Source organism: Athalia rosae, chromosome 5, assembly GCF_917208135.1.
Source record: "Athalia rosae chromosome 5, iyAthRosa1.1, whole genome shotgun sequence".
Lineage (NCBI taxonomy): Eukaryota > Metazoa > Arthropoda > Insecta > Hymenoptera > Athaliidae > Athalia > Athalia rosae.
The window spans coordinates 680,582-703,621 of NC_064030.1; the positions used below are offsets into that span (position 1 = coordinate 680,582).

The window sequence follows — 23,040 nt, forward strand, 5'->3', positions numbered from 1 at the left end:
CAGTAATCAGGCTTTCTCCAAAAAGAATGGATTTCTCCTATCATGATTTGTAAAGTAAATATGCTATCACATACAACATGGGATCTGAGGGCATAAAAAAAAACCCTCCAAAGGTTGAAAATTACTGAAGAGGGATGTACCTGGGGCTTGTTAGATAATGATTAGAGCTATGGTGTAATTATGGTATGTTGGTAGGTAGATAAAAATTTCTTGTTGAGCAAGGTGGTCATTACATTAGCTGGTTAATCAATTATTCGCCAGAGTTGATGTATTGGAACAATGTTGTGTAGAAGACTAACTTGTGATTACGATAAAAACCAAGGAAAAATCATAGAGTACTCCATTCTTACCACAGGAAACAGGAATAATTGCAATGACTTTCCCTGATTGCTTCAATAATATGCTGCTCTCTGTTTGGATATTCTCCCGCTGAAGCTATATCATGATCGGTAATGAATGTTACTATCCTAGAATTGGTCATTGAATATTTCTCAAATGAACCATAAAAAGAGCAGAGATTCTTTCACCCATCGGTAGTCAGGTTCTCAGCTCTGCAGTCACCATAAAGATCAAATGAATATTCTGTACTATACTAGACATTGCAAGAAGAGAGAATGAACCATTTGAAATATTTTTTGGTGTTAATGATGATGAGCCAATTGTGTGCCAGCAATTCTGATGTACAAAAGTTTGCGATTGACTATTTTGATAGAAAATTCATACGGCAGATTTCAGTCTTTGCATGTTGGAATAGTCATGGTATGATGCTTTGATAGAATTTTGATTGAACACAGTTATATTTTTTAAAATGCTGCTTTTACTATACTACATACATCTACCATTTTACATTCAACAGAGCAGATCAATTTTCATCACTGGAGCATGGCATCCAAATCAAAGGTTTCATACATCCCATTGCCAACTAATGGTATCCTTGACATGCAGAAGATGTTGACTGTTAACTACTATAAACTTGGCATACTCCTTACCATAGATTGTCCGGAGAGTAATTTAGTTCTGAAAGAGGTAAGACATATACTCATTAAATCTTAAGAGCTGTTTTAATGTCATTTAAATTTCTTTCAGTTCACGAGACAGGCACTGCCATACAATCAAACTTACCAATGGCTGCTAGTAACTGAACATGATAGCCTTCCAATAGCAATTCTTCGAGATCTACCCTTGACTATAGACACCGAAATGACATTTGCCATTAGGAATGGCTTACATTATGTATTACATGATGTTTACAACCCAAGTTATAGACATGGAGGGTCATTAAACATAACGCCGATGGGAAAGTGGAATAACAGCAGCGGTCTGGACATTAATCTCACTCAGTACAAGTATCAACGGCGTGGGAATTTGAATGGTCTTATTATCAACGTATCACTTGCAGTATGCAGACATTTACTGTTTAATGACTAATTTTTCTTTTCAAATTCTGGTAACAATGACGAGTTTCTAGATCACCCATGACCCGACTCCAGACTTTGAGACTTACATTACAACTCCGGTCAATCGCCACTTTGATACGATGCATCGGTATCATTTTGCCTTAATCCGGCATTTGCGTGAATATTACAACTTCACGTAATAGCTCTTAGATTTTCCTCTATTCAACACAGCATTTGCACGTTGGCACGCTCATTGAAGAATATGATACAATTTTTTTCATGTACAGAATGAACTTGATGCGCACAGACAGTTGGGGATACTTGATAAATGGAACCTTCAATGGGATGCTTGGAGAAATGGTTGCAGGTAGAGTAGATATCGGAGCTACTCCATTGATTTTCAGAGAAGAACGCATCAATGTAGCCGAATTCACAGTGCAAACTTATGTAGCCCGGTAAGTTCTTGTTCATACTCATTATTGAAGATTTGTTGAATGTCAGTGAGATCGATGTTATTTTGCAGAGCGTGTTTTATATTTCGTCACCCAAAAAAAAGTACAGTTCGTAATGGATTTCTGAAACCATTCACAGAAGAGGTTTGGTATGCGACCGTTATCATTGCTTTAGTGAACTGGATTTTGTTGTATCTCACAGCCAGGGTAGAGATTCGACTTCAGACTAATGCATCACCTTCTACATTGAACACATTGCCAGCCTCAGAAACAGCTCTGATTACCGTAGCTGCTTTATGCCAGCAGGGTGAATTTTTTTTTGCACACATGTGAAGCATGGGAGATCAGTAGGATATCTGATACTCTTCTATTTACAGGGTTATCAGATGGTCCTCACCTCTATTCTGGACGTGTTGTATTTTTTACATTATTCTTGTGGGCTCTGTTGCTGTTCCAATATTATTCAGCAAGTATTGTCGGTTCCCTACTAGCGGAACCCCCACGTTATATTCGTACGCTAAAAGATTTATTGGAAAGTGACATGCCAGTTGGGATCGAAGATATTGCTTACAACTATAATCATTTTGCGGTAAAAAAAAACTTTTTGCTCTTGAGTATTCTCGATCTGATGACTGTCATGTTTCTCCAACAGACAACGACAGATGAGGTTGCTTTGGAACTGCATAGACGTAAAATTGCACCTGGCAAAGGGAGAAAACGTGCAGCCTATTTTAACGTAACTGACGGTCTCCGCAGGTTGCAAAAAGGCAACTTTGCCTTTCACGTAGATGTTGCTACAGCATATAAATTTATAACGGTAGAAAAAAACATAAAATCCCATATGTATTGAGTACACACGAATGATTCTTGCAAAATTCTGATTGGAAACAGGACGAATTCGAAGAAGATGAAATTTGCGATTTAGTTGAAATTCAACTATTTCCACAACACCATTTAGGTACCGTTACTAGCAAACATTCCCCATTCAAAAAAATGGTTACTTATGGGTAAGTGTGTATGTATAATAATAGAGAATTAACAAAAATTCCAATAGCATTTGAGTTGCATATTTATTATTGCAGTAGAAAAATTAATTTCCTCCAACAGAATGCGCCAAATAATTGAACATGGAGTGGCAGAGAGATTAAAACATGTGTGGCAATACAGGCGACCTCGGTGTCCAGTTAGCCACAGTCTAAATCCCGTTCAAGTATCAATTGGGGAATTTTCGCCAGCACTATTTTTATTGCTAATGGGTCTTATGAGTGCAGCTACAGTGTGTCTCGGAGAATACCATATTCGAAGGCAAGGCATGGTGCAGAAATATACGCAGATGTTGGGATGTACAACTTATCAAAATAGTAATCTCTAAAGAACTCCAACTAGCTCAGTACATAATGGTAAAATAATGTAACTATTCGGTAAGCCTTAAGTGGTCTTATTTAAAATTCAAATTATAAACAAATAAGTAAATTACATAGATAATAATTGAGATGAATGGTTGATCTTTAAATAACATGAAAATATGTGTTCGCATTTAAATTCTTTACGTCATGAATTACAAGAACTTCTGGATCCAGATCATTAGCATGCTCTGCGAGCGGATGTTATCTTTTCATATCTTTAATCATTAACGTCGTCTATTCACAAAACATTTCATAAAACTGCAATTAATTCAAAATGTATTTTTCTACCAAACAACTGCAGATGTCACACCGTGGAAACTAATATTTAAAATAGAACATACATTGTATATTTCGGCTTCAATGCGTTCAACAGATTTATGTATATCTACACGATACATTTGTACTTGAAACTTGTGAATTTTGAACACATCAACGAGCAACTTTGTTTATTCAGCGACAATTGGTCGATTTTCAATTTATAAAGTCGAAAGGTAGGCTGTCCAATAAGTTTGCACACTAAATCCGTGATTCTCTATCCAATTGAGTATTTTTGATACATCAATTACTACAGCTAATTCAACGATCATTATTTCAACATTAGTATCAAAAATCTCCATCCGGAAGCAATACCTCAATGTCCCGATGTAAACGTTAATTTAATTGGACTACTTAGACTTGTAATACCTATAATTGTCCTCGGCACTATAAATCGTCCCTATCGTCCACATCCAATCATATTGAATACATTTGTATAATGTATTTGTTACCGTTCAAATATCAGACGTAAATTGTGTGGTATAACTTTAGCTATGTCGTACAGAGAAAGTATGATTACCATTCCGATAAAATCAAATATATAGAATATTGGGAAGGGTTCTTGACTCACAAAAGAGTATCAAACCCATTTTTAAAATATCAAATTACTACTACATGACAGTGAAAAAAAAATTTCCAAGTCATGAAATTCTTTATACAATCAGGCATATCATGTGGCAATAAATATAGTATACGCATATGTATAATTTAATTCGTGAAGAAACTTTTTGACGATATGCCACAAAGGTAGCTTAGCGAATCGAATATATTTCATTGTTTTTATTGCTTACTCGAATTACCCAAAGTTGATCACAAGGTAAACGATATTGTACCCTAATTCAACTAATGAATATCTGTTATCGAATGACTACAGTCATACAGATTTGTCCGGCTATAACAAAAGCTAGCAAACGTTGGCAAATCTAGTACATAGTATACCAAATATTATATACATTTGTCAACGCAGTAGTTACGTTTCAAATCCCAAAATTATCAACTACAGATAATTAGATGAATTTTTAAATTAACTCAAATTGCTTGCCTGGCATTTTTTATGATATGCTTCAGTCAATCACTTATGATACGACGATATTTTTTGTTAGGAGGAAACACGTCTTCTTTTTCCTCACACTCACCTGTGAGAAAAGTATCATCATACGCGTACATTGGTACCCACTTGAGAAGTAGTTTTTCAAAAAATTCTTCCAAATTTCGAGCCTCTTGATATACTTGTGACTCCACCTATTCGGATGAAATAAATTTGGTAATTTCATGTTATATACTTATATTTTTTTTTTTTAAAAGAGATGGCAAAATAAATATAAAAGATGTTACTATTCACTGTAAACTCACTGGATTATATGTAAAAGCATTTTTGAACATCAATCTGATGTCTGCCAAGACTTGACGTAAGTCTGTGTAGTGTTCAGGATGATCAGGCTTTAATTTATTTCGAATAACATCCAAGGCTATGGGGTTCTTTATAATGCGATGATACTCGACAATCTGAAAAAATGACACGTCATGTTCAAACGATTAGGTCAAACAGATTACAAAAAAGCTTAATTATTATTTCAAATCAATAAAAACAATTTATACCTCTGTGGAAACAACTTCTCTGAAAGGTAAACTGTGTTCATATTGGCAGTAAAGCTCTAATACTATGCGTTGTGCCACTCTTAAATCACGAGCACTCATGCCTGGTATTCTCTTCTCGCCTGGTGGGTCTTCCGAACAGTCCAGTACATTGGTACACAACATACACTGCCAAGTTTCACTTTCACTTGAATAAAAAAATAGTTTAAAAAATTATACAACTCACGATTGAAAACAGGCGAGAAAGTTAATTTAACTGTCAGTTATTTCACTTCACTTACTCTGGGAATGTTTTCAGGCCAGGTATGTGACAATAAAGATGAAAGACCTTGGGGCATTTGTCACAGCACAGTACAGCATCTCCCCCATCCATACAGACAGCGCACCAATCTTCATTTGGATCATCTTTAGTCATACATGCCGTAGTATTTTTCGAATTATCTACCATATAAAAAATATCAATGCAAACTGAAGTTCCCTATAAAAGTATTGATAGTGGAAGATATCGATTATCGGAGGATCATCACCTGAAGTATTATCGGTGAGCGAATGCATGCCTTCATCTGTAGAACTATCGACCTGAATAGACTCTAACTGATTTCTTTGTGCTTCTGGGATCACAACGATTCCATTGCTATCAAGTTTAGCGATAGTTAACATCAAATCCTTAACAGATTCCTGACAAAATTGGTCTAAGCTTTTTTCAGGATCGTCAGCCTTTGCATGTGAAGGTACCGGGCTGGGCGTTTTTGGAACAGACGAGCTCACTGCTTGTCCAATAGACAAATTTTGGGACAGAGGCAAAACATCTGAATTTACATTTGTACTTGAAGTAAATTTTTGATTAGGAGCATGCGGATTTTTCAGAGTTATTTTATACGTGTCATTTGCAGGTGCTGTTACAGGAGGTGTAGAATGCCGGGCAGGATAAAAAGGAGGGCGGGGATTCAGATTTTGAGGAATATGCCAGCGTGCGGCTGGTGGCTGATGAACGGAATAATTTAGATGCTGGGTTAAAGGTGTAGTGGGGCTAACCTGTTGCATTCTCACACCTGATCCCAAGGCCTGATTTGTCTGTTGATGAAATGTGTGAGGCGGTAATGGTCGTTGTGAGGTATTCCCAGGACAGCGGTAATTTGTAGGGAAACGATAGGCTAAGTGATTATTTGAAGGTCTGTAAGGCGGAGGGTTGTGAGCCAGAAGGCCCCGGAGACTTGGATTTTGACCGAGCTGATCCAAATGGAGCTGTTGATGAGGATGCGTTGAGGAAGTCACTTGTTGGTGACAGCTACCTGGAGGTCGTTGTGACATCAACAAAGACTGCTGTAATCGTGGGTTGGGATTCAACCCATAGGGTTGACGGGGAGGATGTAATGCCGTTTGTGGGGATGAACGAGGAGGGTGATTATGGTGGTTATAATGCATGTAATTCGGAATTGATTGCTGTTGAGCTAAGGGATGAGGCATTTGTTGATAAGGATTTGGCGGAATACTGGCATGTTGCGTTGGTGATGGACCATGTGAAGGTAGAACGGATTGTTCGGAGTGTGATGGGTTATTGGGGTGGTGAGATTTTTGCTCTACGTTCGGTTCGTTGAATTGATTTGACAGAGGCAGCGGCCCAGAGGTAGGAGAAATTGACGGATATACCCTACCATCCACAACTATAGCCCCAATAGATGAGACCACTATCGATGAAAAAGGAAAAAAAAAAACAATTAAACATCTCATTACAAAATGTCAACGGAAAATTAGAAATCAAAATGAAAGAAACATCTAGATGTACAAACCTTTTATTAGATCTGGAACTTTATCTAATGACAAATGGATTCTCACTGGTATTTCAGGGTTTGGAATATCGGCACGACGAGTTTTTATTCTTTGAAGATGATTTATAACAGACCTGTAAAGATAGAACATACAGCAGGTCAGTCAATCCTCCAAGATTATAGTGTGTCAATTGAAATTTAGGATCTCGTACTTCTTACTGTACAACAAGGCCATATCAGAGCCCTTGTCTAAAGCATGATTGACAAATTGAATGCAATGATCCGTGAGTTTCGAGAGTTGGTCTAAGGCAACTTTCTTTTCGTTCAGAGTATTTTGCTTCTGATCACATACTTCATTTAGCCGGAGCACTAATTGTTTTCCCCTTGTGTTGATTGCATTTGTCAACCTTTGGATAGAGCGGGAAAAAATCATAATTGAGAAATAACACAATGTATGAGTTGATAAAGTTCAAATGGCTCAATTTACACTTACTGTACAACCATGTGCGTAATATCCTGAACCAGGCTTTTCTTCTTCTCTAGTATCAAAGTTTGTCGATCTTCTATGACTTTCATAGCACTCTTCAACAAAACCCTTTTATAGCTAAAAGAACATCATCTGTTATTTCATCGAAAATAATCAGTAAGGTTTAATGGAAAATCAATTAAATTTCAAAATCTTGCACACCTAACTTCTTTGAGTAGAGTTGACATAGATGTACGGGTTTCAGCAGCAATTTCATGGATAAATTTATATTTGTGATCACGATGGTCGGAAAGTTGGCAATCTCTGCAAGTTAGTCTGTCGCAGGTTTGACAAAACAAGGAAAGCTGTTCATGGGAGTGAACTGAACAAAATAAGTAACCAGGCAATTTCTTAGTTATTTTTTTTGTATATTCTTCTTCGTTAGCTAGTTCACCCTTAGGTTTTATCGTATGATCCTTAGTTATCTTGAGTCGTTGATGAGCCTGTAAAAAAGAATGGAATTGTAGAATGAATTTTCTTTTAACAAGATGTCAGTAAGAGACAATACCGATATTGCAAAGACTGCTCACCAATACACAATTTTCGCAAATAAACTCTTCGCATTCTACACACCAACTAGTTGCAGTTGCATTATCGTGGCAACTAGTACATTTTCTTTCTTCTTCTCCCTCTTTCATCCCATCCGACAGATCATCTGTCCCACAGGCGTTCTCATCGTCAACTGATTTCAAGAAAAACCTATTTTCTATCAGGTTTTCCACCCGACAAGCCACATTGCAAACTTGGCAAACAATAACATTGCTTTCGACTGAAAAATTATATAACATTGGTTTTAAGTGAACAATCATAAAATAGAGTTGTGTCCCTGCTCAACTATGCTGCATCCGAGTAGAATTTAACACTTACGCACAACCTCAACATCAGCAAAATTGTGATCATTGAGCTTGCCCCTGATACAGGAAGCACATGCTGCATGAAGACATTCCAAGAGCTTGGAGCTATCAGCCACAGTGAATGTTTTAGAGCAAAATACACATTTTGTTAACAACGTCCGGAATTCACTCTCAAGAGTTTCGGTCGTGCATTCAATCCTGGGCTCAACATATTCCTCGTTGGAAGACGGCTGAGCAACAATTGGGAGAGGTTCTTGTGTGCTGGAATTTTGATCAACTGGTTCAACTTTTACAAGGACGGGTACTACGTCCGTAACGGGAATTTCACTCGATTGTTGCTCCATTACTCGTTCAATATCAGAGAGCACAACGATATTACAAAGTGAACGCTACACACGAAGAGTAGAAATCGGATTGCCTTTCGACATTACGAAAAGTTGATCTTTAATTTTCTACTTGAGAAAATACACCAAACTTTCACTAATTCCTCAAATATTCCCGAATCTCACGCGTGTCTGTAAGGGGGTTTGTCGATTGCTGCAAAGCACCCATAGGCTGAGTTCAACTTATGACAATTGTTGAATAGTGAACCCTCTGATCTATCAATGAATGAACCCTAGCCACTGAAACTGAAATGCAAACGAACAAAACCATAGAGAGTCTGCGCCTAGGCAACTAGTTTGCACGACACCCAGTACTTTTTCACCAAAACACTAGCGATCATTCCAGTAAGCTTATGTCACTTCTGAAATTTTTTCTCTTTTTACCATCAGCACTCTCTAGAAAGTAATCAGGGAAGCGTTTAAAGCTTTGGGGTACCCATCAACGATGAACACTGATATTTCAGTGTTGCTGAATCAACTTTCAGGCACTATAGTTATAATTGCACCTTTATTTTCGAACATACATACGTACCAATAAAAATGTCATACAATACTCTTAATTCAACAATATTCTGCACAAATGCTGACAAATGTTACAATATGGATAGTGAAACCACGTCAATAAAATTGCACAAGATCAGTACGTTCATAATAATAATACGTTTAAATTTTTACATGTACAGATTACAGTTTGAAAATACGACAGATTGTTAATAGTCACTCTGTCGTTTGACAGTCAAATTCATATTGAAGATTCGATTTATTGAAATAGACATTTTCGTAAAAGCTTTAGTTCATACACTTATCACTTGTTGTACAATTCTCATTCCATTTTACGATCTACTGTATAAAAAAGAAAGACCCTTATTAAGAGGTACCAATGTCGAGTTTTAAGCTCTAATATATTTCCCAACTAAACTGGCACGAGTTTGCGCTGATAATGACACATTGAGAACGTGTCACAGGAACCATGTTGATCGTCATTCTTACAATCCTAAGAATCTAGAAGGTACGGAGTTACCTTAGAGAATGTTAATGTTATGCACTACCATTAAGTTTTTGTTGGAGTCGTGCATAGAATTTTTTCAAATCTACATTTCCAAATATTACTACGCGACGAAGTAAAACAAAGGTCACAGCTGTGAGTCTCCTTTGAGAAAGAAAATGGGACAAGCGAACAACAGAGACAAACTATCTCAATTTTCTCATTCAACAGGACGCCACCCTGAAAATCCTGACCTACATCCATAAGGCAAAAAATTTTACGTGCCACGGTATAATACTTTGAATATCAGCCAGCTTTTAGAGTATGCTATAATAATTAATTTACATGCATATGGAAAGATCATAGTTATGATTATAATTCTCTCCGAGTATGAAAGAGAGCGCCAGTTTGGCCAGTCCAGATCAGCTCCCTTGTTTTTTTTTCATTTTAAAATATATTTGCTTAAAATTTTGGATCTTTTTTTATAAATTTGATTATTGCTACATCGTGTTGAGCATATTTTCGCAGTCAGAATATAAAGATCCCTCTAATGAGATGAATGAAAAATATCAGCCAAGTAAATCAGGATTTTGTATGAAATGTATCAAGCTTCTTTTTTCGGTTAGAACTGGCGCCCTGTTTAAGAAAGTTTGAATCAATTTTAGATTTTGAGATATTTAACTCTACTCGTAGTATTCTCTAAATCAACAAGAATCAATCTCGAGATTCTTCTTGGACAGTCTGTATCGACGGTTGATCTTCGTCGCTTTCAACGCAATCATTCGAGTTAATCTTAATGTTGGCCTTAAAGTCAGTCTTAAAGTTTAGTTGCTGGGCAGTAACTTCGTCATGGAACATTTGATTGGTGAAGTGCAAGTTACTCCCATTTCCAGTCTTAGCGTTTCCATTCAAATTGCTGTTATGAACCTCGTTGAAGTGTTTGTAGAGGGCTAAAGTTGTGTTGAATTCCAATTCACACCCAAGAAATTTGCACCTGTGAGGCAATGAACAGAACCGTATAAAAAATTTAACAAATTGTCATTTTTACAATGGTCTTACCGAAATATTTCAACGCTCTTAGATGTAGGAACAATAGGTGGCTTTGCATTAGCATGATTGTCCTGATAATGTTTCCACAGACCAGTGACATTGTTTACTTCAGCACCGCAACCGGGCATCTTACACCTGAATTTGAATAACTCAAATTTTCAAATCTGAATAATCTACCAATTGTAATTATGGAATGGAATTTATCGAATCCTGGAAATGGATAACAGCATAGACTAGAAACTTACACAAAGAAGCTAACAGTAGAGGCTCTCCCTGGTTTGGGCTTTGGTGGTTTGGCAGGTTTTATACTAGTGGTATTAACAGCTAGCTTGTGACTATCTTGATGATGCCGATAATGAGACACGTATTTGTACGTTTTTCCACAGCCAGACACCTCGCACTTGTAAGATTCTTGTTTACTGCGAGACATTCGTTGCTTCTTTGGCATATACTCTTCATCTTCAGAACAATTGCTGTTTGTTTCGGTTATATTTTCCTCAATTGTCTGCGAGTCGCACTCGAAACCACTTCGAAAAACTTTCTCTAAATTACCCAAGTCTATTCGATGGGACTGAGAGTACTGTTTTGAACATGAGCCATCGTTTTTTATATTCTTTGTGATTGTTACTTCGTTATTGGCAAACAGAATATTTTTATCCAAAGCATTTTCTCTATCCAATAAATTGTCGACCTTTGAGGTGAGAGTTTCGTATTGGGACAAAAAGTTTTCACGTGTTATTAACAAATCTTCATTTTTCGGAAATTTCGATTCGTTAGGTCTAGACGATTCACGCTCAAGTGAGAATTCCCCAGATTTCAGAGGGAAATCAGATTTTTGAACACATGAGTCATAATCATTTGTCCTTGTAGAGTACTCTCGATTCTCTTCAAATTCTGAGGACACAATATCGCCGGAATGATCCTCTGTCCTTACAAAAAAACTTTCATTCTGTATTGAGTATTCAACGTTTTTTAGACCATTATCATTGGCAGTCTCACTGTTGTCAATTTCGTTGCAGATTCGCTCAGCACTCTTGGAGATTTCATCGTCCATGATACTTTCTGGCCCCTCGAGACATATGACTTCTGGCTCCATTGGTAATGTTGGTGGTTGGCGATGGCAAGAATCGATATGCTCCTCCAAATTGTTGCTGGTGGCATGGAGGGATCCGCAGCTGGTATAAGGGCAAGCAAAAACGTGCGTTTCATTGTTGTGCCATTCTTGATAATGACGCCACATGCTTCCAGGGTCAGACAGTTCTTCCCCACATCCTGGTTCTCGACAGCTGAACAATGTACGAAATGATGGTCAGATATCATAAAAATCACAGATATTTATACCGAGTACTTACATGAACTTTATTTTCAAAGCTTCCAGAGCTTCGTGAGTTCGATATTCATCTTGATTAGTAAAAATTTTTCCACATCCTCGTTGCTTGCATGTATAGATTTCCTGTGAGCATGTAATTTGGTATGATCATTCGAGTTACTTGAAACCATCTTATTATTTTCAATAAAAATGTCGCCAAAAAATATGTTAAACCGATGATGCAGGCACATTATTCATTATCAAATGGTGTCAGGGATAATTGTGGTTTTGACAAAAAAATATGAGGAGCTAACTGAATTGTTATCATTCAGAGGTCAACGAACCCTATGAACTTGGCCTACCTTTTTCGGCGTTATTTCCTCTATCGTACGATTCCTGGAAACGAATCTGATGACACTGACTTCTGTTGGCCTGTCGCAAGTTTCCGTGCCCTGTCCCATTTTAAGGGATACCTTCGAAGGAGAAAAAATAATTATAAAAACATAACCTAGGGTACTGGGGAGATTGGATATTTTAAAAAGAACTTATGTCTTACTCGATTAGAATCGGTGCGGGACTTGGGCCAACTATTGAATTTTAAATTTCATCAATCACATAACAATGAATTGTCAGACCTTTCACTCAATAATCCCAGATTGACTTGACTTTACATGATTGTCAATAAAAACAATTCACTCGCTCGCGTCGTCTACTTCGGCCATTTCATTTGATTTTAACATCGAGTTGATAATAAACTACAGACGACAACGAAGGTAGACCCATGACCTATCGACGGAGGCATTCAAAAATATACTGCGTTTGCGTCGACTAATTAGATTCTTCGAGCTTGCAAGCCTCTGTAAAAGAGGACCTCGCGGTCGCTCCTGGTCTTTTTGAAAAACTATCCCTTGCTGCCCGGGAAGCCGAAGGGTCCCGAACAACCTCCCGTGGGATTCCGATTTCTGAGTTCGGGGCGCTACTTCAAACGTAGCCCACAAAAGTGCGGCGGCCAGTCTCGGTTCAGTTGCATTCTGTACATGAATCGGAGCGTCGAGTTACAATTGTGCATTCTAGCTATTAAAATACGTTAACAGCCCGGCAAACTCGTTCCATTAGAATACAGTGACCTTATGACCGTTGGTAATAATTGACTTGGTATTTTGAAAGTGATCGGGAGTTGTGGTAAGCTGAACACGATATTTTGGATCTGTAAATCATCTGTGCATTTAGCGTTGGGTATACTCAGGTATATGTATGTATTACAAGTAATTCTGTTCCCTGTGTGAAGGGACGCGGCGTCAGACGCGCGTGCATCGCACCACATCGCACCATTACGTTCATTGAGGATCGTCTAAGGGATATATGAAAGGTGAATTGGAGTGATGATCGATTTGTTTGACGGGCAAACACGTCCTCTGTGATTTTAAACGATTGTTGAATACCCTCAGTCATCGAGTCAACTACTGCATTCCTCGAGGCATCCCTACAATCAGACAGGTAAGGGTTGCAAATTACTCGGCTCCGGTTTTTTCATTCGCACATTTGTAATACGAGACTTAAATTTATTTTTCACCTGGTAAAACTCCCCTGAAAGAGAAAATAACAGTCATGGCAAAAGACGCAACCCCTCAAATCAGGATTATGAGAAAAACATCGGGTGATGCAAGGACCTGAAATTTGCATTGGCCCAAGTTGCAGGAGGGACGCGAACGGCATGCCACGGGCATCTCGTGCAGCAAAACTGCGTCCGTTGAAATAAATTATTCATCGGAATAATCAATCAATGAAGCGGGAAAATTCTGTGGCTACGAATAATTGACGAGCTCGTGGCCTATCGAAGTTTTCGAGGGTTTTGAATTCATCGCGCATACACATTCACCACCTCGTCCCGTCTGGATTAATAGGCTAATCTGGCGAACCAGCGGTGTGTTGATAAAAGTTCGTTGAGCTTTCAGCTAATTTTGTAGATCATGCGAGAAAAACAACACAAGAGCAACCCGTGATTCATGGAGTTTAAGTCAATCAGATTATCATGCACAATAAGGCAGACTTTGCGTACTGGGACCCCAATCGAGTTGCGACAGACCGCGTCACATACCATCACCTGCCGCTTTTTTTCAACTACCGGGTAGTACATACACCAAAATGACCGTTCGTCCTAGTGCGACCATTCCTATTTGTATATTCTGTTATAGCCACTGGTTGAATTACGCGCGATCTCTCGCAACGATTATTTCTCCAAGTCTCGTACGTACAAATAATCAAATTATTTATCTATCTCCGAAGAACGCATGTTAGTCGATTGTTGGTTGCATCCAGTACCACGCAGCTGCTCTCTGCAGCTATTGCCTTGCGGTCGTTGGGAGACTTTGTCCCACGATTACCTATAGATGAACACAACATTACACTACATTGCTTGCGACGAAAAATAACTAACAAGGACGCATAATTATTGTCGTTGCAACTCGTGTGCGGGTGAGGATATTGTAATTATACTGCAGGAGAGTGCTGCAAATTCATTTAGGTGTACACGGGGGTACCTTAACGCCCGAGATCCCCTTTTTTCCTTTCGACAGACTTCGATCGATCCCTGCGCACTGGTTGCGACGCACTTTGAAGAACATAAAGGGATAAAGGCAGGTACCGAGATATATAGTATGCGGTACACAAAGGGTGCACCGCGCGGCTCCTTATTGGGGGTAATAAAGACAAAGAGACCGCGCGCTTTTGCTCCCGATATGCCTGAGAGCCATATTAATGCAGATCCGGGTCGGTTGCCGGCCAATATGAATATACCTAGTGTACTATAATAATTGCAAGACAAAGAAAATATCCTCGGTCCACATATGAAATATCATATGATTTATTCGGATTGGCGTACACTCATATTCACATTATATTATATCTTTGAACAGAAGTCGAGATGAGCCAACCGGGAGAAATTACAACGAATGAGCTAACGGAGAAAAAGGCGTTAGCTACCGACAAGGAGGAAGAAAGGGAAAAGATGCTGAACGCCGAGAACACAAGGCACGTTGCGACCGAGGGTCAGGATGGCACCGAAGATCAGAGACCCAGAAGAAAAATACCAATAGGAGGGATAAAGATGCCTGGATTTTGTCGGACTAAGAGCAGGGAACCCTGCAAGGTAACGTGCAGCTCAGATTCACACCACTGGAAAATAATTTTTTTTCACAAATATCGTAGCATTTTTAGATCGACTTGAAAGTTTCCCCGTACCTCGCGCAGCTCTCCCCGGGATACGCTTCACTTCCAGTTAAATCCCAACCAGTCTAACCGGAAATTGTCGTACTATGTGTCTGATTGTGGTGCAGTAGCAGCCTAGAGCCGTCATTTATTCACACTCGAATGATCCAAGTTTTCAAATTTTGGAAAAAATTAATCTTTTCTCATAACTGAGAAATCACATACGTAGAATATCGCACCTCATGAAAGCCGCGGTAGTTCGGGTTTGGTCACGTTTCCCGTACGGTAATATACACGTGCGCTTCTTTGTCTATGATTCGAATCTGCAATTACCTCCAGCAGTTGTATACATATGTATACATAATTACCGTTGTCGTTCAATGGAAAACGGGCATTCGATGTGGAATGGGTGCGTGTCGAGTGACGGTGTTATAAACTCAAAGTCCTAATATTCCCCTCTCGTCGATTGATCGTCGTTGATATCGTGCAGTGCGTACGTTTGCAACTGGCTCCACCCCCGTTTTATGCCCGAGGCATATTACCCCACCTGTAATCATCCGTAAAACTTTCCAGGTAGTCATCGCACGTGCCCTCGGTTTCAGTTCGCTGCGAGTTAGGGTAAATATTTCATAATGTATCAGAGGGGTTTCGAGTCTCACGCGGTTCATCGCGCAAGACTTTATTTGTTCCGTTACTGGAGTCTCAGAAGCCTGGAAAATGTGGCTGAGTCTGATGACCGGAGTAATTACAAGAATAATTGGGAATAATTGGTGGCAACACGAGCCGTAGGATCGGTCGACGCTCCCTCCTGCATGGGACATCGCATCAAAATTGCCTCGTGACGCTGCAAAACCGCGGTTTGAGTTCGTTACTTAAATATGGGAGCGATGCATCCACCTACGCTCACAAACTACGAGGGGTTCACACAATATACTTGCCCGGTTGCTGACTCCCTGAAACGAGTTATTGTGGCGTACGTGTTCGAACTATAATATCGATCGTGGACGTCAAGGACCTCTGTCTACCACTGAGACATACAGGCGCCGTGGGTGCTCGACCTTTGTAGATACATGTTGTACAAGTAGGCATAATAATACAGCTCCGGTGTTATAACTGCAGCGCGTGCACGTTATTTCGCATTTCATTCTGCGAATCGTCCTACGTATTAGACGGTCCGACATTCGATCGATGTTGTAGCGCTGGGTGCGATGTGCATCGCCTCAAATCATTTAAACGGAAGTAGAGGATATTTCGCGTTCCACTCGTTTCCGGTCTCACTTCGATCAAATTTCAAACTCTCCTCGGTATCCGTATGCGGTCGTGCATATAATGCGGCGAACCCGCCCGACAGGTGATGCACGATGCGTTACCTCACCAAACAACGGTCGCGGCGGATTCATTCCCGTTGATCCTACGCGATAGAAAAGGAAAAATCAATCGTTCAGATAATGTTACGATGAATATACGCTGGGGCGTCTGGGCGTATATCATACATGGGGATTGTTGCGGCTCAACACGCCGACCGAAATCGTGAGGGTATAAAAATTTATCGAATCAAAATGGACGAAATTCCACGACCGAGCAAACGTACCCAAGAATTGCGGTCATAATTCATGAACCTTGAAAAGGTCACTCTGCAGAACATAAATTTCATCAAATTCACCAGGGTACACAAATACAACGTCACGGACGTCTGGTTAACTGTCGAATTCAACAGAGCGTGTAATAAAATTGCATTTTTTCACCGTGTGCACGTATAAGAGAAACTCCCCTGAGCTACTAACGAGTCCGAATCCTGCACCGTCGACGGGTTTCCTGTTATGCGCCAGGTGTGCCTCAGCACTCGCCCCCTGCTCTCCCCCTGTATTTTGCCCCTTTTCCTTCAGTTGCGTATGGTATAGGTATATACGGTGTAAGTATACGAAAAACTATCGGCTGTCAGTATACAGGCAGTTTAGAATAATAGGATTTTGTTCTACTTTGCTGGACTAAATTATTATTTTTTGTCTTTCAATGAGGCATATGGGCGATGTGGTTGAAGTTATCGTATATCTTGCGGCGGAGCAGGTCGAATACATGGTCTTTACATCGGTGCCATGTGCGGCGGTACGTTTATATTCCTGCTGCAGTGCAGCTTCCCCATATGTAACAGAATCATCCGAAGCGGCGTAAGGCGCGTGTGTAGAATAGAGAAACTTGAAGTGCTTATAGTTCCCATCTTCTCAAGAGTAACGAAGAGGTTCTCGGTCGAGTCAGTCTGCAGTTGCAGCTACACGTGGCTTTTTATTTTTATACACCACCACGGCATACTGCTTTTCAGGGCCATGACGATTGTCGTGACAAAGAGGCCGATTCTATTAACAGAGCCTCGGGCGTCGTCCTTCCAGGGAAACGCGAAAAAAATCAAACAGATGTGCATGGAAAAAATCATCTTTAATCTCCTAGCTTTCCTTATTTATTATTCAAACGTTTAATAGGTATAATTTCTGCCTGCGCGGTAATGGCTTGTATCACGTTATCGTCTGATTCAACTAAACTAGCTACGATCATCACGGTGATTACTCGTGCATTCACACGTCCATTATTTGATTATATGTATAGCGCTTTGTGGATGTAAAATTTGTGTAATGTTATGTTGACTTCGCGCGAACGAACTTGTGTTATACGATGCCGTGATTATCGGCATTCTCTCTCCTTCTACGAGTCGTCGTATTCTTCTGTAGGATAAATCATAATACCGTATGATGCATTCACAAAATTTGCAGCTCAGACAACGACTCGGATCTACCCTTTGTCGCTGTTATCTGAACAGAGTGGTAGTTCCAACGCGAAACCCTCGCGAGTCGTCCATTCTTTCGTTTTTTGACGATGTTATTGTCGTTGTTATTCATTTCTTTGATACTCTGAACGACCAAGTCCAAGGCCTTGTACTCGCCTCGGCCGCCATCCACCCTCTGACATCGCGAGTTCAATGGTCGTACAGAAATAAATCTCACGCACTCATCCTTTATGTGATACTTTAACGGACTCTTGTGTACGATTAGATAGCGTCAAAAATAATATTTAGGGTTGCGCTATTTGTATTGGGCAGTGCATTTTCTGAAATTCATTTTGGTTTCTATAATATCATCGTTGTGCAGATTTGGTTCTGAATCTCGGATATCGTTGTTGCAGGATGACGACAGCAAGTCAGCAGAAACTGGAGATCCAGAAATCCCTAAGGATGGCAGCGATTCGCAGACGCCGATATCTGAGAAGCCAAAAATTCCAGCCAAAGAACCGACGAAAGATGCAGGAAAGGAGGGCAAAGAAGGCAAAGAGAAGGAAGGTCGGCGGGGGATACTCGACGCTATCCGCCTTCCCCTCGTTTCCGTCTTCCCCAGGAAGAACAAGAGCGCTAAGGTCAGGACTCGCCGTGTCTTTTCGATATACATATTAATTCACTCTCGACTATTGTTCGAAAAGATTTCACTTAGTTCTCATCGCGATAAACCTAGCATTTTTTCACATCCACGCAATTCTAGATATGAAGCGCTACAATATAATACTGAAATTATTTTCACCCGTTACATCAACGTATAAAGTGAATGAACTCGGTTTGTACAATCCGATATGATCGCGTCGTTGATTGCACTTCCGTTGCCTTCCGGGTAACCCTTGTTGTAGGTATATTATGTGTACGGGCAACCCAATACCGTGGTTTATTGGGATTTCGCCGCGAGGTACGGAAACCCCGCAAGGGCTGTTGAGCGCGTTCGAGGCCCCTCGACCACCCGGATAAGGCAGACCACCCGTATATTATACTTCAGCCCCTTCGCCACCTTTGCTTCGCTCATATTCTATAATTCGTTGTATTTCACCTGTCTGTGCGCAGGTAGGGATACTATGTTCAAATATACAAAATGTAGACCCGGGGGGCGAGACTCTACCGCTGACGATCGAACTCGCAATTAGATTCAGTTCGCGTTCGACGCTCTGAACGATCGTTCGTTTACATCACACCTGCGAATAGACATAGTAGCGGTGTACCCGTTGCACGTCACGATGCACTCCGGGGGATAAATTCAACGATTGAATATTATTGTAATTTCGATGCGTGTGGATTTTGTTCCGTTGCCTGAATATTGGACCAATGTGATGGAAAAATTTGTGTTTTCTCAGGACGGGGGTGACGCGGAACTTGGAACAACGGGAACCGCAGGTTTGGCTAGCGTCGAGACCCTCGACGAGAGCGGCGCCGGAGGTGAAAAAAATATTTCGAGTAACGACGACGGAATGGAAACTGTACGCCTCGATTCTGACGCTCCCGATGCGGCGTCTCCTCCGCCAAAATTACACCCTCTGTTCGCTTGCTGGTCAGCTGCGAGAAAAAATTTGCTCGCCACAGGTCGGTATCAGATTTACTGAGCTCTACGAGTCCGAACAATAATTCATAACTGCAAAAATCGTTCTCCGCAGTCGGAACCCTCCTGATTCTTCTGGTGATGATTATTATACTCGGAATCGCCTGCGCGGGACCACGCCGAGACGTCGGACTTCCGTTGCGAGACGCACGTTACGTCGAAGCGGTGACTTCTTGCGGTCCCGTCGAAGGAGTTCTCGAGGACGGGGGTTTCGCCTTCAGGGGGATACCTTACGCTATGCCACCCGTAGACGCTCGTCGATGGCTCCCTGCCGAACCCTTTCGAAGGATCGAAAACTGCTGGACAGGTACGTATGCGGCGCACAACGCGTCGGAAAAATGCTGGCAACGCGAAGCTTCCGGGCTCGTCGACGGAGTCGAGGACTGCCTCTATCTCGACGTATTCACGCCGCAAGTGAGGTACGACTCTCCGCTTCCCGTTGTCGTCATGATCGGCGCCGAAACGCTCAGCGGTGCGTCACCGGGAGTCATGCAACCCTCTGCGAAACTCGCCAGAGTCCGGGACATGGTGTTTGTCAGACCCAATTTCAGGTATGCCTATGCGTGGAAATTCGAAAATTATCCTCCGTATCGACGAGTTTTGAATTTTCAATATACTCGAAGTTGTTCTAATAAATTTACGTAAACGTGACTTTTCAGGCTCGGAATATTCGGTTTCCTCGCCGTGGAGCCATTGACGAGATCGACGCACCCTCCGACATCCGGTAATTACGGACTATCCGACGTGATCGCCGCCTTGCACTGGGTGAAGACAAACATAGAGCACTTTGGCGGTGATAAAAAATCTGTAACGCTCTGGGGACATCGCGCCGGTGGCACTCTGGTTACAACGTTGATCGGTTCTCCGCGGGCTAAGGGTCTCTTCGCTCGGGCGTGGGTGTCGAGCGGGGGAGCGATATTTCCAGGTAAGCCATTGTACGAGGCTGAGAAGATAAACGCGAGGTTCCTGGATTCCACGAGATGCAGCGACGCCGCATGCTTGCGGAAAAAGAGCGCGGAAGAACTGATGGACGCCGTGCCGGTCACCTGGCACCTTGGCAGCACGAATCTGCCGGAACCGAGGGAGGCGACGGTCGAAAGTCGTCACGAGTGGCTCGTCATCGATAACGCGATTCTTCAGGGACACGTAGGCCAAGTTTGGGCAGACAACGGTCTGCCGGTACAACTGGTGATGGGCACGACGGCACACGCCGGTACCCCAGCTCGTCTGCGAACACCAAATGCTACTGTGGATGCGAATCAGGTTGACAAAATCGTACGAGAATCACTCCTCGGTACGATGGGCCTCGCCGACGAGGCCTTACGCCGTTACAACGCTACTCGAGAAGGACTCGCGAGCATGACGTCGGACATACGCGTGGTTTGTCCACTCCTCACTGTAGCTCTGCAGCAACCGTCGATACCATTTTACGTCGTTACTCAACCCCGCGGTTTGACAGGTCTTGCCGATGTCGACAGCGATGCCGCAGCTATCCTTGGCTCGTATGTGGCTCGCACCTTTGAGGAGAAGAGGCATCTCTCGGCCATGCAGCTTTTTTTCAACCACTACGTTTGGCATGGAAAGGTTGCAAAGGAAGCTGGTGAGCTAAAAACTAACAAGGTTATTCTTATTGGTCAGGATGCTATTCCCGTACAAACTTATCCCAACTGTGACTTTTGGATAGGTAAAGATATAGTGCCCAGGTACGCCAGGGCTGATTAGACTGACGTCCGCGCAAATTATCCCATCACACATTTGATATTGAGATTTGATGTTCCCCAACTTTTTTTTAACCATTATTTATTATTCGCAATAACATTGCCGTTGATGTCCTTTTTTTCCTATTTAATATCTACATTAATGTTATTGATTCATGCAATGGTTTTAAATTCATTGAGGTCAATACCACTGAAATACACAGTCAGTGACGTACCGATTACTGCAAAAAAGATGATTGATTTTACACCGAAATGAGTATAGAGAGCACGTTCGCCTTATTCCAGATATTACGCTATTAAACTCGTGAAATTTATCCATATTTCGATAATTTTTACCTATTTTTGCATGTCACGAGTATCGCGGCGTGGGAACTGAAATAATATCGACGGTGATTATGATTAGTAATAATAATTATTATTATAATATATAAATATACACGTGTAAATGTATAAATGTGAATGAAATTGTAATATATTTAAGTCAAAACGACAAACACATCGTAGCTCATAGGAACAGAAAATTAACGATATCGACATCGCGTATTATATTCTTGCTAGAATGGAGGTGTGGAGGGGTGAGCATATTTAGGGGAGTCGCAAAAAAAGCAATTACCCTCTGGTTATAAATTGTTTTTTGCTTAAGCCGCTCCCACGATCGCAGTGTCTGATGCGATTGCCGCATTTTTTGTTAAGTGGTCCACGACGAGGTAATATAAAATTGAATATGAAGAGAGTAAATATAAGAAAATGAGCTAGGCCTCCTGGGCCGATCTCTGAATCGACATTCTGCCGTCATCTCCCATGATCTAACAAAAGCGATCTATTGTTCCAAAGAAACACAATACGTAGTTTTTTCATGCACTTCTTTTTATACCGAGAAATTTGCTACTACCATTTTTGATACCTTTATAGCCCTGTATTGTATCCGTTGCATCGTAAATTAGTCTGAATATTTTTAAACTGATAAGGGACTGCAACAAGATCGCGTAGTCAGGATTTACACTGTGAATTATTTTACAGAAGAACGAATCTAACACATAAATGATACCCTTGGTCCAATTGAATATAACAGGGTTCCTATATGAAACTAAAAGACTTGATAACTTGGAATCGTTTGACCCGTTTTCCTACGTGTTTCATCAATCGCTATGCTACACTTGAATACTCAATTTTTTGGTCAAATTAACCCACATTACGAATTTTTTAATATTACGTGCGTGATGTAGGATTGTTTTCGCCTTAGAATGTAGTGAGTAATTATGAATGAAATGTGATACGCTGGTATTATGTGCATCCACAGCTGCCGTATGTTAGTACGGATCGATACATTTCCGCAGTAATAATTAGTAATTATATTACCGATATTCGATAACGTTAATCATCATTTAGAACGTAAGGACTTCGATAAAACCCACCAAGTATTATTGGAGAATGCTAGTTTTTACGACTCGTTAAAATAAGTATCGCGTAAGGGTATAATTTTTGAATAAGAATAAAAAAAAAAAACAGAAACAAATCGTTTGTCATTAAATATTGGTGATTGATCTTATTTTATGGACCCGAACAGTGTTTCCAGAAATATGCACGTTATACGTAGCTATGTGGTATACTAGAAACTCAAAGTAACACAAAAATCTTGACATTGTGATTGTATCCGATGTACCGACAAT

General features: G+C 40.7%; 4 protein-coding genes across 14 annotated transcripts; 2 read left to right on the top strand and 2 right to left on the bottom strand.

Annotated features, from left to right (window-relative positions):
• The first annotated feature begins 8 nt into the window (after positions 1–8).
• On the top strand, positions 9–3,868 carry LOC105682941 (ionotropic receptor 75a-like). 8 transcript variants are annotated; one of them, XM_048655142.1, is made up of 11 exons: positions 9–183; positions 262–449; positions 857–1,026; positions 1,087–1,398; positions 1,469–1,593; positions 1,685–1,852; positions 1,921–2,156; positions 2,227–2,438; positions 2,502–2,666; positions 2,741–2,856; positions 2,957–3,868. In XM_048655142.1, the coding sequence occupies exons 2-11, from the start codon at positions 443–445 to the stop codon at positions 3,219–3,221; spliced, it is 1,776 nt and encodes a 591-aa protein (XP_048511099.1). In that variant the 5' UTR covers positions 9–183; positions 262–442; the 3' UTR covers positions 3,222–3,868. The 8 variants fall into 8 exon arrangements, with proteins under 8 accessions (XP_048511099.1, XP_048511101.1, XP_048511098.1 ...); XM_048655141.1 differs by having other exon boundaries at positions 14–191; XM_048655143.1 differs by having other exon boundaries at positions 28–183; positions 356–449.
• On the bottom strand, positions 3,272–9,053 carry LOC105682939 (E3 ubiquitin-protein ligase TRIM33). The gene is made up of 11 exons (XM_012395198.3): positions 8,329–9,053; positions 7,992–8,230; positions 7,624–7,904; positions 7,429–7,539; positions 7,148–7,342; positions 6,957–7,069; positions 5,694–6,854; positions 5,448–5,607; positions 5,170–5,353; positions 4,924–5,076; positions 3,272–4,812 (listed from the first exon to the last, which is right to left on the bottom strand). Exons 1-11 carry the CDS (start codon positions 8,657–8,659, stop codon positions 4,639–4,641), a joined length of 3,102 nt encoding a protein of 1,033 aa, XP_012250621.2. The 5' UTR covers positions 8,660–9,053; the 3' UTR covers positions 3,272–4,638.
• Positions 9,054–9,187: 134 nt separating this feature from the next.
• Positions 9,188–12,768, bottom strand: LOC105694106. The gene is made up of 6 exons (XM_012414480.3): positions 12,599–12,768; positions 12,405–12,515; positions 12,086–12,186; positions 10,979–12,019; positions 10,743–10,868; positions 9,188–10,677 (listed from the first exon to the last, which is right to left on the bottom strand). The coding sequence occupies exons 2-6, from the start codon at positions 12,501–12,503 to the stop codon at positions 10,398–10,400; spliced, it is 1,647 nt and encodes a 548-aa protein (XP_012269903.2). The 5' UTR covers positions 12,504–12,515; positions 12,599–12,768; the 3' UTR covers positions 9,188–10,397.
• Positions 12,769–12,805: 37 nt separating this feature from the next.
• On the top strand, positions 12,806–22,901 carry LOC105694108 (neurotactin). Of its 4 annotated transcripts, XM_048655138.1 has the most exons (8): positions 12,806–13,224; positions 13,331–13,411; positions 13,491–13,539; positions 14,958–15,190; positions 18,424–18,651; positions 19,411–19,636; positions 19,708–20,203; positions 20,312–22,901. In XM_048655138.1, exons 4-8 carry the CDS (start codon positions 14,966–14,968, stop codon positions 21,372–21,374), a joined length of 2,238 nt encoding a protein of 745 aa, XP_048511095.1. In that variant the 5' UTR covers positions 12,806–13,224; positions 13,331–13,411; positions 13,491–13,539; positions 14,958–14,965; the 3' UTR covers positions 21,375–22,901. The 4 variants fall into 4 exon arrangements, with proteins under 4 accessions (XP_048511095.1, XP_012269907.2, XP_048511096.1 ...); XM_012414484.3 differs by having other exon boundaries at positions 13,331–13,539; XM_048655139.1 differs by lacking the exon at positions 12,806–13,224 and having other exon boundaries at positions 13,233–13,411.
• Positions 22,902–23,040: the final 139 nt, after the last annotated feature.